Source organism: Strongylocentrotus purpuratus, unplaced genomic scaffold, assembly GCF_000002235.5.
Source record: "Strongylocentrotus purpuratus isolate Spur 01 unplaced genomic scaffold, Spur_5.0 spur5_scaffold_18, whole genome shotgun sequence".
In the NCBI taxonomy this organism is placed as follows: Eukaryota; Metazoa; Echinodermata; class Echinoidea; order Camarodonta; family Strongylocentrotidae; genus Strongylocentrotus; species Strongylocentrotus purpuratus.
Window position 1 is genome coordinate 24,298,716 of NW_022145603.1, and position 16,936 is coordinate 24,315,651.

The 16,936-nt window shown below is 37.4% G+C and overlaps 1 protein-coding gene across 1 annotated transcript; it reads left to right on the forward strand.

Moving 5' to 3' along the window:
- LOC593348 (FAD synthase) lies at nucleotides 1-14,282 on the forward strand. The gene is made up of 13 exons (XM_030988867.1): nucleotides 1-256; nucleotides 783-877; nucleotides 2,962-3,085; nucleotides 4,273-4,388; nucleotides 5,390-5,530; nucleotides 6,155-6,306; nucleotides 7,299-7,387; nucleotides 8,085-8,285; nucleotides 9,489-9,597; nucleotides 10,889-10,990; nucleotides 12,339-12,460; nucleotides 12,911-13,052; nucleotides 14,103-14,282. The coding sequence occupies exons 1-13, from the start codon at nucleotides 109-111 to the stop codon at nucleotides 14,251-14,253; spliced, it is 1,692 nt and encodes a 563-aa protein (XP_030844727.1). The 5' UTR covers nucleotides 1-108; the 3' UTR covers nucleotides 14,254-14,282.
- The last annotated feature ends 2,654 nt before the right edge of the window (nucleotides 14,283-16,936 follow it).

Genomic DNA, 16,936 nt, shown 5'->3' on the forward strand with positions numbered 1-16,936 from the left:
ATAAAGATAATATGTAACCCCTTCACCGGCGTCAATTCTGCTCATGTAACTCTAAAATTCCGAAAGCATAAATGTTTTCCAGGGTTGGGGATTCTCGTGTTGTTTGATATGATTCTGATGAGTGCATTTACAAGTTTAAGACGAGTTTCAATCCTTAGTCGCCATTTTGTCGGCGTTCAGCAAACGTCTAATCGACTACGTGCTTTGAGCAGGATGGCGTTGAACGAAGACGGGAAACCTACGGCGGGGATCATAAGTGAGTATCCGTCGTGTTTCGGTTGCGGTGGAGGAATTTGTGGGGTGGGTGGAAATATCAAGTGAGAAATTGTGGGTGCTTTGTCTGCTTAAAGTTAAGAGCAGGCCTATTCGAGATGATTTTTTTTGGGGGGAATATATACTATGTTAGTTTAGTTTACTTTAGATGTTAATAACCAGTGGTTCTCCTTTCCTTCCAACCAAGATTCAAGGTCGAATTTATCGTAATGATTGAATGAATGATTTAGAAAAACACACTTTTAAACCTGGGATATTCACTTTGAAAATTTAGGGTTGTTGAAAGAAAGCCAAGATGCATTTTTACACATTTAGACTGTAACTATTTGTGTTGTTGTTTACAATACATTCTGTGTGGACTTGGGATGTTGTTATAACTAGTTTAAGTAGGCCTAGTAATTTATTGATGAATGCAGAATAGATCTTGTCTATAGACTTTTTTTGGAGAGTGTTCCTAAATCCTATTTCTAAATGAGATTATTGATCAAACTGTTATATTTATTTTCCAGTCATTGGTGATGAGATCTTGAAAGGCCAAACACTTGATACCAACTCACACTTTATCTGCACTGAACTCTACAAGCTGGGGGTCAGAGTTGAAAGGGTATGGATGATGTGTCATATAATTTGTTTTACTATTCCTCGGAATGGGAGACGGTTTCGGTGATTAGTTTGACTGCCCCATTCCTGGCAACTTGTAAATGCTCATGGGAATCATGATAATGTTTTTAAAAAAAAATGATTTTCATCCTTTGTTTTGTCTGATTTGTTCTTCTATGTAATTCTTTTGTACACTTTGTTTTGCTGAATAAATAATAATAATTATAATAATAATTGCAAATGTAGCTCTTCATAGATCATGTACATCATGGTGTACATCATTTTATATAGAACAATATTTATGTTACTTCTAATACCAGGGCTCGAAACCTTCAAGTGCCTAGGACACACAGGCTGTGAAATCTAAGTCTGCACCCCCCCCCTCTCTTTTTAAAAGTTTATTCAGAAGCTCAAAGGCAAAGACAGACTAATGCAAGGGTCACTCTGTGGCCTGGACCCACCCTCCTCAGAGGTCGCCAAATATCGACGTCGACTCGACGCCTAAGCCTGACCCTGACCTATTTGTTGTTGTAGTGAAGTCCTAACGTTCGTTTTTCTTCATTGGGTGAAGCTTTACTATACAAATTGATGAAATGTGTGAAGCTTTGACGAGTAATTTGTTTTTTCTGGTGATGTGACATCGAATCCAATCGGTCGCCTTGTTTGTTCAGGTGATGTGACATCGAAGCCACTACCGGTCGCGTCGAAAATATGTCGAAATCGTGCGTTTCAAAACAACTATTTAATTTTTATTCCGGTCACTCATGCACTCGCAGAGTGATCGTCCTGAGGTCACCGAACTTTTCTCCAGCGAAACTGATTTCGAGATTTCACGAGATCGTTTTCGAGTAGTCTACTAGTCTCCTACACATAACTAGTTGCGTGAGTATTCGCAGTATACGTGCCTGAAAGGCCAGCCTCAAGTCTGGAAACGAGACTTGTAGCCTACGAGCTGTCGGTATTGTACCCAGCATGCGCAGCGCAGATCGTGCCAAGTTTTGGCCCCAAGTTTTTGCGAGGTGAGTTGAAAAAAAATAGAAAGTTCAGAGTTTTCCGATCATTTTGAGACGGTACTACTCCGACCCTGTTTTACGATTGATTATTAACGAAATCTGTGCATAAAACTTAGCCTATATTTTCGCGAGATTTCAATGTTGACGTATTCCACAAAGGTATTACGCCACAGCAGTGCCGTGCGCTCGAGTCGAAGTATGGTGAAACAGTGGTGAAGCTTCAGACCGGCCGAAAACTTACAAAAGTGAAGCCTCACCTATGGAAAACTGACACAAGTGAAGCCTCACCTATGTAAAACTGACAAAAGTGAAGCATCACCTATGCAAATAATTCAAAGGGTGAAGCCTGGACTAACACATTTGCTGATAAGAGTGATGCTTTGCCTTTGTTTTTTGTAAAGCACATGAAGTGATGGTGAAACCCTGAGGTTACAAATAATTGGCTCAGGTGAAGAAAGGTGATGACCTGAGGAGGGTGGGTCCAGGCCACAGAGTGACCCTTGCATAAATAGGAGCTGATGCATACAGATGCTAAATTTTCTATGTGAAAATCATGTACTCCCTTTAAAAAAAATGCATAACTATACTTTTCATGTAATGAAAACTTATCTTAAGATCTCTGGAATTTTAAAAGTACAACGTGTAGCAGGCTCAAGACCAGAAGGCAGACTATAGAAAACTCAGAAAAAGATTCTGTCAAGGCTTTTGGACCTTTTCGTGTGGACGTAAGAGATTGGATGCCCTGGAATAGGGAAGTAAAAGTAATTGAACATTCCACATTGTTGGAAACACAGACGATAAATAGAAATGATGAGGATTGATGAAATGGGTTAATACAGTCAAACCTGCTTTAGCGACCACCTTTATAGAAAGACCATCTATCAATAAAGACCATATTTTTTGTTTCCAGTGAAAGTGGTGTCTCATTGAGACATATATACTATAGGAACCTATACATATAGACCACCTGCCTATAAAGACCACTTTACTTGTCTCGAGCAGTTTTCATATACATGTACAGGTTTCACTGTATTAAGTTCGCATTTACTTTTTTCCTAACAAACATTTTCTCTAGGTCTCTGTAATCCATGATGATTTATCAGTTATTGCCGAGGAGGTTGCTTCTTTCTCCAAACGCTACACACATGTTATCACATCAGGGGGCATCGGGCCTACACATGATGATGTCACCTTTGAAGGTCAGTTAAATCTCTTTTTGTTGGTGTACAACTGCAGAGTATGTAATTCCTGTTGCAACTATTGACTCCTTCAAATTCTCATACTACCCAAGTGTAATAAGGATCTGGAATCATCTGCCAGGCTCAGCAGTCAATGCCACAGGAATAACCAACTTCAAGGAGGCTACTCTAGCCTCCATCAGAATGATGCAGCCCCCTGTTGGTTCTCACATATAAGCTTACTAGCTTGGTTTTTACTTGCACTGGACTATTTTTCTGTAAATTAACAAATTCTTTGTCCACACACCATTCCTGCAATTCATGACACTCCTTGTAGTTACTTGCCTCACCTACCATCCCAGTATACAGTGTAGTTTCCTGAGTGAGCTGCCAAAGGGATTACCCAACCAAGTACCAAGTACTCCATGACAAACAACCTTAACCTGCATCACCCTTGGGGCCTAACTTTATCCCCCAAACTAGCCCCAACCCTACTATAATGCAGTGGTGTATCATTTTTGGCAAGGGATGAAAATGGCTTGGTTCAAACTGCAAACCCATTTAAAATCAAGATATGTATCTATTTGGAATATAATTCAGATTGGGCTACTTGAGGTATTAAAGCAGAAAAATATAATCACCCCATTTTGTCTTCTCTTTTACCCTCTCTGGAGTCTATTAAAGTTATAAAAAATCTTGTTTGAGATGTCCCAAGGTGACCCATCATGTACCCTGGTAATTTTGTTCTAGGCTTTATCTCATCGAAGATACAGGGTTGGTTGTGTCGCCGTTGGGTTGTTGGTTAGGTTAGCGGCTAGGGTATAGTATAGTGTTTGGTTACAAATTATTTGATTTGTGTAGTAAAAGGATGTGAGGGGGAATGGTGACTGTGTTGTATAATATTACTGATAATGCGGTATTAGTCTTCATAAATTATAATGAATCATCATTTTGGTATGCTACCTGATTAAACTTCAGATTTTAAATTCAACTATTGATTAAAACAAATATTTGCCATCGCCTGTGCCTGGGAGGGGAAAAGCAAACTGAATCACTGTGACTCTTGGGTATCTCCTCCAGGTATAACTGATTGGGATGTACCACTTAATTGGGGTTTCCTTCTACTCTTAGTTATTAGTCCGGTAAGTTCTTAATGTGCATATGCAGTGACTCTCCTGGGGGACCTCTAATTACTGTTCTATTTGCAGGTGTAGCCAAGGCCTTTGGAGAGGAGATAGTCCCACACCCTGAGCTGGTGAAGTTATGTAAAGATTACTTCGGAGCCAACAGCTCTCTGGACTCACCGCAACTCAAGATGGCTCTGGTAAGAGAGAAAATAAAAGTCTTGAAATGACATTTTTCTTAGAGAATACGCCGTTTTAAAGCTACTTTGCGTTTATTTCCGTATCATTGAACTGATTGGACTGGTTTTTTATCATGGCTGCCCAAATGTCCCATTTCTACCAAGCATTCATGTCAGCTGCCTGAATGCATAACTGCATGATATCTCTTAAAATATCAAACATCATTTTGTAGTCTTCATTTTAAGCAAAGCTTATTAATACCCTGACAAAGCACATAACTGCATCATTTAGAAATAACGTTTGTTACAAATATCAGTTGTAGTCTTCTCCATCGCATTGTATATTAATGTGGTAAAAATAATGAAAAATAATGAGGAAAGATCTACTTCTAGCAGTTTCAATCTTCAAAATGTCAACTGTCATTTCAAAATTCCAGGACTACAAATACAACGAATGCTTTCACAGACCTAAAGCTCATTTATTTGTGCAGTGTCAAAATGATGCACTGAATCGATACAAGCCTTCCTCAAATTTCAAGTTGACACTTTTATATGTGCAGGCAATGTTATTGCTTATTCCAAAACTGTGATCATGTTGTGTGTAGTGGGATAACACTGTGTGCCCAAATGCATCTTTAATGCTATTAATACAATTCTACCAATTCCAATCTAGGTATTTATAAAGTGCCAACATCTAGTTGCCTAATCAAAGGCACTGATGAGACTGAAAAACTACCAAAATGTCTGTTCATGATTCTAGTTGGGAAAGACAAAAAAGCAGTGAATAATTGTAAGCAATCTGAAATAGGTATGTCTTTAGTTGAGTTCTGAAAGTGGATGACTGGTGACAAGAGCAAAGAATTTGGGGAAGAGAATTCCACAATCTCGATGCACAGACAGTAAATGAACGATCACCTAGATGAGAGCATGTTCGAGGACTCTCAAGCAGGTATTTGCCTGCAGATCGCAAATTAGTTCGAGTGTTATAAACAGTCAACAATTAAACTCTCTCCGTATACCAGGTTCCGAAGTCTTCGACCCTGACGTTCGGTACCAACCTCAAGACAGGGCAGAAGATGCTGTACCCAATCATCTCGGTCAAGAATGTCTACATCTTCCCTGGCATTCCAAAGCTCCTAGAGGGCGCTTTCCTCTCACTCAAGGTTCGTCATTGACTCTTATGTCATTTTTATAACTCTTAATTGTAAAGGAGGTTTTATTTTCTCAAATTTCCCAATTTTTCAGAGGATTGTGAATTTAAGAACATAAGGAAATGTGCTGTGTGAGCATCTGTTGCGAGTAGCCTGTGTTAATTATCCCAAACACAAAAACTTGCAAAAATAGCAGACTCACTGTCATCTGCGAAAATATGTGTACATTAAAATATTGGCCTACATAATAAAGGCTGAACCTCCTCATATTGCTGTGAGACAAAATAAAATCTATGACACAAATCTATATCAATAAATATTTGTTGCTTGGCAAGATATTGATCTACATTGACCATTATTGACCTAGGTGAGGTAAATGGGTACCTGACGAGCATTAATTCCTTGGAATTGCTTGAGTACTGTAATGGCTGCCATGCTAAAGTTTGGAAAATAACAATAGATTGCCATTAAATAGCAAGTGTGACAGACTTAAGTGCTATACAAAAACCCACTATTGTTGGTGTTTTTTTTTACTAATTTGATTACCTTCATTATTATTATTTTGATTATTATCATTAATATTATTTTTATTATTTTTATTATTAATATTCTTAAAATTTCTTTTACTTCTCACAGGAGAAATTATTCCAAGGATCTCCTGTCCACTTCCATCTTCGAGAGATTTACGTCGGCACACATGAGATAGCCATAGCTCCATACCTTAATCAATTCAATGCCAAGTACAATGGAAAAGTACATCTTGGGTCTTATCCAAAGCTTAGCCACAGGTAAGGGGTTAATCTCATATATTACCATGGGTATAATGTAAATAATGCCTTTTTTGAAGAATCCCATTTGATATTACTAGTTGTTGTGCATTTTTAAATAATATTTTTTAAGTCAGGTTTTTTGTTTTTGTTTTTGTTTTTTCTTGTTTGTTACATATACATACACATATATCATATTTTTTTTGTAATGGGGTCGCCATTGACAGGCCTATGGCCTTTGCAAATTTAGTCCCACCATATTTTTGTTTTATACTTTTTTTTCTTTTTCAATGTATATGTTATTGTGATTGTTTTTTTAATTCGTATGTGAGAATGAAACGAATTGAATTGAATTGAAAAAAGGTATACAGTGAAGACAGTAGAAGAAGGTATCTTAAGGAGAACAAAAAGAGCTATGATATGGAAGATATGTGGTGTGAAACTGTCTGATAGAAAGAACACAAGGGCTCAATGGAGCTCATGGAAAGTTGGGTCTGGAAGAAACTGGTGGAACTGGTACAGAGAAATAGATCGGGATGGATGGGTTATGTGATGAGACGGGAAGATGATGAACCTGTGAAAAGAGCGTGGGATCTGGAAGTGGATGGCATAAGAGAGAAAAGAAGACCGACGATTTTATGGAAAGATGTGGTGAAGAAAGATAGCAGAAAGGTTGGTCTAAATGAAGAGGATGCTGGAGACAAGAAAAAGTGGAGGGAGGGAGGGAGTGTCATCATGGTGCGAAATTCAGTTACCCCTCGTAAGAGGGAAAATACTGACTTTAATAAATGACGATGATGATGATGATACACATTTAATAGCTTACTAGTTGTAGTGGCAATGTGACAGACATGAGTGCTATACAAGACTTCACTACTGTAATATTAATATTATATTATATTACACTGGCATATTTGAAGGAGGTGTAAGGGGCGAAATTACCCTTAACAAATTTCTGAACAAAAGCAAAGAATAAATGTATTATTACTATTATCTATTATAATTTTTTCCAGTTACTACACAGTCAAGGTTACGTTAGAGTGTGAAGATGAAGAGACATTAAACAAAGCTCATAGTGAACTTCTTTCTCTGCTACCTCAAGGTGAGACAACATTTTCTTGCTTGCTATTTGCTTGATCCCAAAAAATTGGAAAATTAATATTCTGGCTATAAATGTCATCTTATTCCAAAATCATGACAGTATGCCTGACAAGCTCTGAATGTACCTGTGTGTTTATGAATTATAAAAGTATATTCAAGATTCAAGATTCAAGTTTTATTGTCCATAATGATAAAGACATATGTTTCCCATTGGTGTTACATACAATATAAACAACATAGGCATAAACATGATAGTATATGCTGAGAGCCAGAAGGGTGTTATAAAGTCAATGTTGAACAAGAATGACCAAACACCAATTCAGCTCTCAACTATACATACCAAGAATGGACATATCTTGTGAAATTGCTGGAATAATGTGTGTTATATTGTGTCTCAAGTGTATTTCTAAATCTGTGGAGGTGGTGTGGTATAGTGGTCCATTCATTTGACTCTCAATCTAAAGGTCGAGTTTTCAAATCCCAGCCTGCCACCAATGTCCTTTGGCTAGACAATCATTCACATGTTGCCACTCTTCACCCAGCTGTAAATTGGTACCTGATGCACTAGAGCACTTAATATTTGGCCGTCGCTTTTGACCGAGGTAAACGTGAAGCGCGAGGAAACTCAAGCCATGACAAACATGTCCCCTATATAAGAAGCCACCATTTGTATTATTCTCATTTCTTTCCGACCACAGAGCACATTGTAAACTATGAGCTAGACCCTATCGGCAAGGCCCCAGAGGCCGTCTACAGCCTAGCATCTCTCACGGACCAAACTAGTCCAGGAACTACCCAACTAGAATCCAGCGCAAGTAGTCCTGCTACCTGCATTGCCAGTGACAGTGCAACAGGATCAGAGGACCTACTGTCAGCTAGAGTCGCAGTAGCAGTCAAAGGTATTATTAGGGACTTTTAGATTTGAGTGGACTGATATGTGTGACGTCCATTCAAGGCAGTGCATTGAAAGGACGTCGATCGTAGCAATCCACATTGTCGTTGTGCAAATCTAAAAGTCCCTATTGTTATTTCCAGGCCTGATTATAACCCGATTTAAATCGGTTTCCCAATTGCCTTTTTTTCTTTCTTTTTTTCTTTCCAATTTTATCCCTATTTTCCAGAATTTTCTTACTCAAAATGGGGGGGGGGGGATGTTAATAGATGCCATTCCCCCCCCCCCCCCCGAATCCTCTTTTCTTTTCTTTTTTTACTCAAGGAGGGCGTTGGTGAGGGAGAAAAAAAAATGATTAGCAAAAAAAGGAAAATAGAGAGGGAGTCTTCACAAAGTAAGCTCTGATCATCTCTACCATTGCTCAATCAAGCCTGGGAAAGATTTTACATTTAATTTTCTCTTTAGTTTAATATAAAAAGATATCCAAGCACACTAGGGATTGGTACCAGGGGGGTGTTTCACAAAGATCCTAAGTTTACGTTATCTTTAAGTTGGACTTAAAAATTATGGAGGGCCATTAGCATCATTGAAAATATTTGTGAAAGATATTTCAAAAGGCATCAAATCATTCATATTTTCTATTATCAAGGAGATTTCATGTTCTAAAACTTTTGCTTTTGAAAATATTTTATTTTAAGGCTTCAAATGGCTCTCCATAATGGTGACACTCTGTAGGCACACCCAGCCTTGATAACCCTTTTAACTTGAGATACTGTAGTGTTGATTGTATGTACTAGTAAAAAAAAAAGCAAGTAAATTTTTTGATGATATTTTACAATATATGAATGAAATGAATGAGAGAGCTCAAAGATTACTTTCAAACTACACCAGGGGGTGTTTCACAAAGACTAAGATCTATTTTAAGTTGGACTTAACTATCGCAGGCCATTCATGCCTCTGTTTGCTCTTACCATTTTACTGGCATTGGTCTTTCAAGGGACTTACAAATCATGCTCCAAAATCCACAGAATTTACATATTTTGTGATAATTTATTATTGAAGGAAAAAAACATAATGTTGAGAGCAGCTAGTGACATGAATATCCTGCGATAGTTAAGTCAATATTAAAGTCAAACTTAGTCTTTGTGAAACACTCCCCATAACTTTACATATTATTTAACATGATCATTTTCTTTGTTGCATTACACAGTGATAGAGGAAGCTCTTGAGAAGTACAAGATGGATGAGATATGTGCGGGATTCAATGGGGGCAAAGATTGCACGGCCCTTATACACCTCTTCCATGCTGTCGTTAAAAGGTAACGTAACCTTCATGCTCTGCTCCACGTTTGTGGAATTCTCTTCCAGCCTCCATTCGTTGCATCTCTGATATTGCTTTGTTTAGATCAAAATTAAAAACAAATCTAATGGAAGAGACATATTCAACCTAGTTCCTAAATTGTAACCTTACCTCGTTATCTTATGTTTGACAATTCACTTTAAATTTGTTCTCTTGTCAATACTCGGTTTAGTTTTACTTGCATCAATATTGTAAAGCGCTTTGATGTAAATCTCGTATGAAAAGCGCTATATAAGGAAAATTTATTGTTATTATCATTATTAACCTAGCCAAATGTAGTAGGAAGTCAAGCCATATCCTAAATACAAAAAGACATATAGCTAGTAACGTAAGTGAATTAAAAATTCATGTTTGACATATCTCACTGACAATTTAGGTACGAAGGTGGTAGATAAAAAATGTTTTCTTCAAATTTTAATGTTTGTTTCTCAACAGTTAATAAAAAAAAAGTGTAAGTATTGGCAATTGCAAATGGGAGGATTGTTTGCCTATGTTTTCTATTGAATACTAGATAAAGGTTGTGTCTTTTGTGGATTGTTTACAAAGATATCTAGTATTTATTTTGTTTTTATACAGTCCAGGGCCCCTTCTTACGAAGAGTTGATATTAAAGGGCCCATGACATCGAAAAACAATAGCATCATAATGTCAGACATGTCGGACTAAACTAATATTCTAGAATATGCAATGGTATGTAATTTCCCCCAGCTTAGCACACGTTCATAATAGAATTACATGCTTCCATACATATGCACAATACATCATCATTGCCTTTGTCTTCCTGGGGATGCTACAGCATGTCTGACATAGCAACTTGCATGGTGCTATTGTATTACGTATTGTAACAGGTGGTCGACTTCGGCAAAGATACATACCACTTTCTCAAGTTTGCTCATTGATGACTGACAGATGATGTCACAAGGGGAATGAGATCTGGAGGGTTTTGGGGTGGAACTTAATAGCAAGTTTGAAAAACAAATATTTCAACAAATATTTCAAAATCTATGAAACAAATTCAGAAGGTTACATATCAAAATATGAGATGTATGCAGGACCGCACCAACAGGAATACACATGTATTTCGATGTCATGGGCCCTTTAAATAACAACTTATTTGCGTTTTGACATCAATCACAACTGTGTATCGAGAGATAAGTTACTGCAAACTTCCGATTTATTAGAGAACTCTTTATAAGACGGAGCCCAGTTGTTTAATTTACCTTTTTGGTCATTTTTTCCACTATGCATTAGGAAATACCCGGATTACAAAGGCCAGTTACAAGTCTTGTACATACAGCACCCTCACGGTACATTCAAGGAAGTGGATGAGTTTGTAGACGAGTCGGTAAAAAGGTGAGCTTAACTGGTTGGGTAATCAATGTCTCTATTTATATTTTGATTTAGGCAGAGAGAGAGAGAGAGAGAGAGGAGGGAGGAAGGGGGTAGGCATTAGGGACTTTTAGATTGGCCCAACGACAACATGGATTGCTACGATCGACGTCCTTTTAATGCACTGCCTTAAATGGACGTCACACGTATCAGTTCACGCAATTCTAAGATTCCCTATTGTGAGAGAAGAAAGGAAGGAGAGGTGGATAGGGGGAAGGAAAGTAAGGAAGGATGAAACACCCCCCCCCCCCCCAAAAAAAAAAAAAAAAAAAAAAAAAAGGAAAGGCAGCCATAAAAGAGGTACATTGTAGAAAGGAAGATATAGAGAAAGATGGGAGAGATTAGTGAGAGAGAGAGAGAGAATGAAAGAGAGAGAGAAAGAGAGAGGAACGTTTGAAAGGAAGAGGCTTGCAAGAGAGTAAATGTAGAAACTGCCCTCTTCCCAAACAACCAAAATCTATTCCCATAATAGGAGAACAACCTATATTTTCCTCACGTACTGTGGTACAAATACAGAAAGATATAACAGAAATGAATGAGTAAATATGGAAAGAGATGTGCTCAAAAAAGAAATATAACTTACAATAAGTTGGTCTGAGTTTACTCTTACCACAGTAAATAATTGAATCTGTGTTAAATTTAAATCTCAATATTCATTGAAAAGATTTCTTTGGCAAAGATAAAAGTTGATTACTGATGTCATGTTGACTGCAAAATGCAAAGATTAATTGAGTTAATTATTTTCTGTCACTATGTGTATTTTGTCCTCGGTTAATTTTTTTATGTTATATTCTTACGTTTGATGAGAATAATAATATCATATATGAACAATATAATTAATTTATACGTCTAACAACTAATGTTTGTTTCCCTTATTAAAAATGCATTTAAAGATAAAATTGAGTTTAGGTCATGCGATTGCATTATGAAAGAAACGGTGTGGGATCGATCAGGAAAGGTTGATCATCTAGCATATAAGTATTGGTGTGTACTGCAATGATCTGGATTCATCAGAATGATAAGAAATTTGGCCCAGTCTTGGTAAAGTAACAAGCACTGTACACAGACATATGTATATGGGACTAAACGAACATATGGCATTAAAATCCATCCCGGTTTTATGCTGTTACGTGCCATATTTAGAATATTAAGGCATTTTGAAGTGCCATGTTTTCCAGGGAACATTTTTGAACTGATGTTCTTCCACACTTGCCTACCATAATAACAATAACGCTCACAAATTATTTTTCCGCACCTCTTCCCAGAACTCAACCTTCTCTTTAAACTTGCTTCAACATAACTTTCCTTACAGGTACAACCTGAAGACTATTTTGATACAGGGGCGGATAAAAGATGCATTATGGGAATTGAAGAAGAGTAACCCGTCAATCAAAGCTGTCTTAATGGGAACGAGACAGACTGACCCACATTCCGGTAAAAAAAAAAAAGTGGATTTTCTGCAACTTCCTGGTTGTAGTGAATGCATATCACACCATTGCCCTCATGCCCTTCTTTCCTGGTCTTCTTAATGTGTCTATAAAATTGACTCGTATATCATTTTAGTACATCAATATTGCATATATCTCACTAATAACAATGCTCCAGAGTTCAATATAACAATTACATCTATATGAATTTTCTTGACTGATGTTATATTTCACCAAGGCAGATGTACAAAACACTGACTTCAGTGGCATTGCCCCCCCCCCCCCCCCCACCTTCAAATGTTTTTTTGTTTTAACCTGTTGACTAATGAATGTTATAGGTCCCATAGGCTTAACACAGGGACCACCAGGTTCCCTTAAGCAGAGGGTTAAAACAGAAATACAGCGCTATATAAATGCTGTGAATCATCAGATCATATCATTTCCCTTTTTCTTACAGCCAGCCTGAGTAACTTCTCCCCGACCGATGAGGGTTGGCCGGAGCTAATGCGGGTCAATCCCATGCTGTTCTGGAGTTATCATGATGTCTGGGTCTTCCTACGTCGTCTATTTGTGCCTTACTGCAGGCTCTACGATAAAGGGTGAGGAAAGGAGGTCGTTTATCGTTCTATACATTCCTTTATGATAAGATATTATGTAATCTGTAAAGGCTTCCATGGTGATGATATCACTGAGCAGGGTTTGCAGTAACACCACACATTCTTTTGACAGAGCTCGTTAGCCCTGAAAAGGGCCCACTCGTGCTCTATCTCTTAAGAATACATGGTGTAACAGCAAACCTTGCTCAAATTTAGGATGTTGTGTTGAAAACGTGCTTTAGTTTCAGATATTGTTTACTTTGGTCCGTATTCTAAAATTTAAGTCCAATGCTGGGTGTAAGCTCAGTCTAAAATAAAGTTCATTAATGGATTAAGGGTGAGGAATTCTTATTATACTTATATATTATACTATCATTCTTAAAATATGTCTGTATCCTAAAATTTTGCTGGGTATAAGCTCTGTCTAAATTCAAGTTTAATAGAGGAACTTAAACCAAGATCTAAGGTTTTCCTTTGCTTATGCTGACTTTAGTCCTTGTATCAGGTTAAACTGATTTTGTAGAACACGACCTTTGCGTTATTGTTTTAATTGTGTGTTTGTACTTAGGCAAGAAATTAAATAACCTTTCAAAAAAGCCCAGTTGGAATAGGGTTCAGATGTGTGGTAAATGATATTTGTTTTTAAAATTTGGGGGGAACATTGAAACGGACAATGCTCTCCCCCACACCACCTCTCCCCTCTCCCCTATTATTTTCTCATAGAAGACCAGTTATAGAGCTTTGATTGAACTTATAAGGTAGCTTTATTGAGGCACTGTGCAGTCAGACATCAAGTACTGGCATAAGTCATGGGTTGCAGGTCAATCTGGCGCTGCTCAGTGGCTGCCGGGCTCACAATCAATTGGGCAAAAAGAATTTCCATTTTCGGTTTAATAAAATTTGGAGTGGACTTTAAAAGATTATTATTATTATTATTATTCTATATTTAGTTATACATGCTAGTCTGTATTTGCAGACTCTGTTAACCAGCTATCAATACAACCCCCATAATCAACTTTTCATTTGTTTTCAATCTCCCTCTCCCTCTGATAGCTACACCTCCCTCGGCAGTGTTTCCACCACTTCAGCCAACCCCGCCCTTATGTACACCACCGAGAGGGGCGAGATTAAGCACCATCCGGCCCACAAACTGGTAGAAGAGGAACAAGAGAGGTCCGGAAGAAAACCGTTCTCTCCCAAATGATGATGGGCTCCTAGTGATTTAGACAGAACAAGTATCTTTAATATGAAACAGTTACAATTCATCAAGATGGTTGTAATAACGATTTGAAAGTTCTTGTATCACATCCAAAATGAAAGATTTAAAGCCCATCTGTACTAGTTTACAGAAGGGATTAGACCACCCTGCAAGGTCACTGATAGGTGGTTATCTCATCAAATCAGCTCTCAATTAACATAAGAAAAAGAGGATAATGGTCACCAATTAGGCATGGTTTGCTATATAGAGGGTGCATTTAGCTATAAGTAGTGCAGTGGGGCTTAACTGTAACAGTTTTGATGTCTAGAGTTCAGACAACTTCCTCATCTTCCTTCAGACTGCCAATTCACGTCTGAGGAAGATGTCTGAACTCCAGACATTGAAACTGTTACAGGTTGCCCAACCTAGCAACAATTACTATGTGCAAGGAGAAGTCCATCTTTGAAGACACAAGTATAAGTAAATTTTCCTTTTGGATGTGATACATGAACTTTCAGATCATCAGAACAAGTATATATCTTGAGATGTATCAGGTTAAAAAAAAACCATTAATTATGGGATTACATGTACTAACATATTCAAATTTATGCATGTGTCTTCCCGTATTCCATGCGAAGCAACTGTTCAATTCATCTGTTGCTAGGTTGGGCAACTTCTGATGAGCTCTTGAGTGATAAAAAGAACCATATATTAGGAAGTATGTATAGATTCATATTACAGTATACCTCAGATAGTATGTCTATGAAGTGTATCAAACATCCCCCCCCCCCCCCAGGCTTCCCTGCATTCTGAATGCGTTGGGGAAGAAGTACCTCCCCAAATGATTGTGAAATTATCTTTTTGTTCTGTGTATAAAATGGTTCAACGTACACTGGTTTATTGCCTCTTTTGCTTTCCCTTTCCCATAATCATTTTATTTTTTATTTTACCACTTGCCTCGTCAGGCAAGTAAATCATAGAATCATTTACCCAGATACATAATCAATTGTCCCCAATCTTTCCTATGAAATAAGTCTTCATTTGAAAACATTTATTAGTGGTCATATGAGCAATGATCAATATGTCATCCTTTGAGAATGAGAAGGGTTTTAGGTACTGGTGAAAGTTTAGAGTTGAACTTCCTTCTGGCTCTTCCCAGACAACATCTCCTAGCAATCCACATCACTCTTATCTCTTTTACAATCCTGTTCTTTTTGTGTCAAGTCACTTTACTCTCCCTCTTTCCATTGGTGTATTCTGTCATTGTCTCTATTACTCTTTTCTCCTATTCTGATATCTTTTTCCATTTTACTCTATACTTCTCTTTCTCTGGCCATGTCTGTCTCTCACTTTTGATCTCTTTCCTCATCAGAATCTTTCTCTCCCTACGTCTCACCACCCTCCCGTTTCAAATGCCTTTTTTTTTCCATTTTTGTTATGCTATAGAACTCATCATCAATTTGGAGGCAGTTGGACATTATGTGTGTGATCTTTCAATTAACTTTTGTTACAAAGTATTTCAAATACAGGCAACAGAAGAAATTTGTGGAGCACATTTTTTCATGTCTCATCTCAATCATGCATGTGGTATCTTACCATCACTAAATTGATCATTCAATGATGTTTTTGTTCATTCAATGATGTTTTTGTTCATTCAATACACTATTTTGATCATTCAATGTCTTTGTTCATTCAATACACTATTTTGTTCATTCAATGCACTATTTTTATAGCTAATAATGAAATTGGCTGTTATTTTATACGATCCCCTTCCATGTGAAAATTTGAAGAAGTCTCTGAGAGTACTTTCATGCCATGTAACGGTAGTAGTCGTAAGTGAAGATAAGTTTTATGAAAACGAAATGTAATATACAAGAAAGTAATACTATGTATGGAAGTGTTCATGCAATATTTTTCAAGTATTTTTGGTTACCTTTGTATGAAGAAAATATTATCAGTGTAGAATATTGATTAAAGATATCTATGAATATAAAACAAATAAATGATTGTAGAGTTATTTGAAGTTGATCTTGTTGCTAAGACAATGCAAACATTAGGCATGCACAATATTGCTTGGCATGACGAAAACTCGTCGTTTAAAATTGAAACCCCCATTTGACTTTCACTTCTCCTAGAGCTAAGCCTAAAGTAAACACTAGCGCTAGACAATGTAATCCCCCTGCCGAGACCTTGGCGGGGTGATAGAGAGGGAGAAAGAGTGCTAATTTTCAGTTAAAATTGTTGTTTTATCGCCAATTCTGGGTCATTTTGCTTTGTTCGAACTTTCATTTTGGTCTCCATCTAAATTATAAGTGACTTTTGGACATGTAAATATCTTAAAACAAGTAAAACACATATTTCCTTCTTCTCATTTCCTTTCAGGTAGAGCCCCAGTAAGAGTTTGTTTACACTATTACGTAAGATGATGAAGAGTACAGCTGCAATATAATATCATTATCTCTCACGCAGAGCTGCAAGGCTCTGTCCAAGTTTTAACGAGAAAAACAAAACGTCGATGGGGTGACAAAACCTTGTATCTCAAAAATCATGAATTTTCAGGAGAGCGGAAAAACATTTCCTGTCTCAAGAGACTTAGTGCTGTGACACCGTCCTTTGTGTGGAATTTGTGAAAAAACCGAGACAGGAGGCGTTCCATGGATTTATCAGGTGGTGTCGTAGGCCATTAGGT

Excerpts from the sequence above, each read along its gene's own strand:
- LOC593348 (XM_030988867.1), top strand. The coding sequence starts at position 109 with ATGATTCTGATGAGTGCATTTACAAGTTTAAGACGAGTTTCAATCCTT. Across the intron at positions 878-2,961 it reads TGGGGGTCAGAGTTGAAAGG|GTCTCTGTAATCCATGATGA; the intron begins GTATGGATGATG and ends CATTTTCTCTAG. Across the intron at positions 5,531-6,154 it reads GCGCTTTCCTCTCACTCAAG|GAGAAATTATTCCAAGGATC; the intron begins GTTCGTCATTGA and ends TACTTCTCACAG.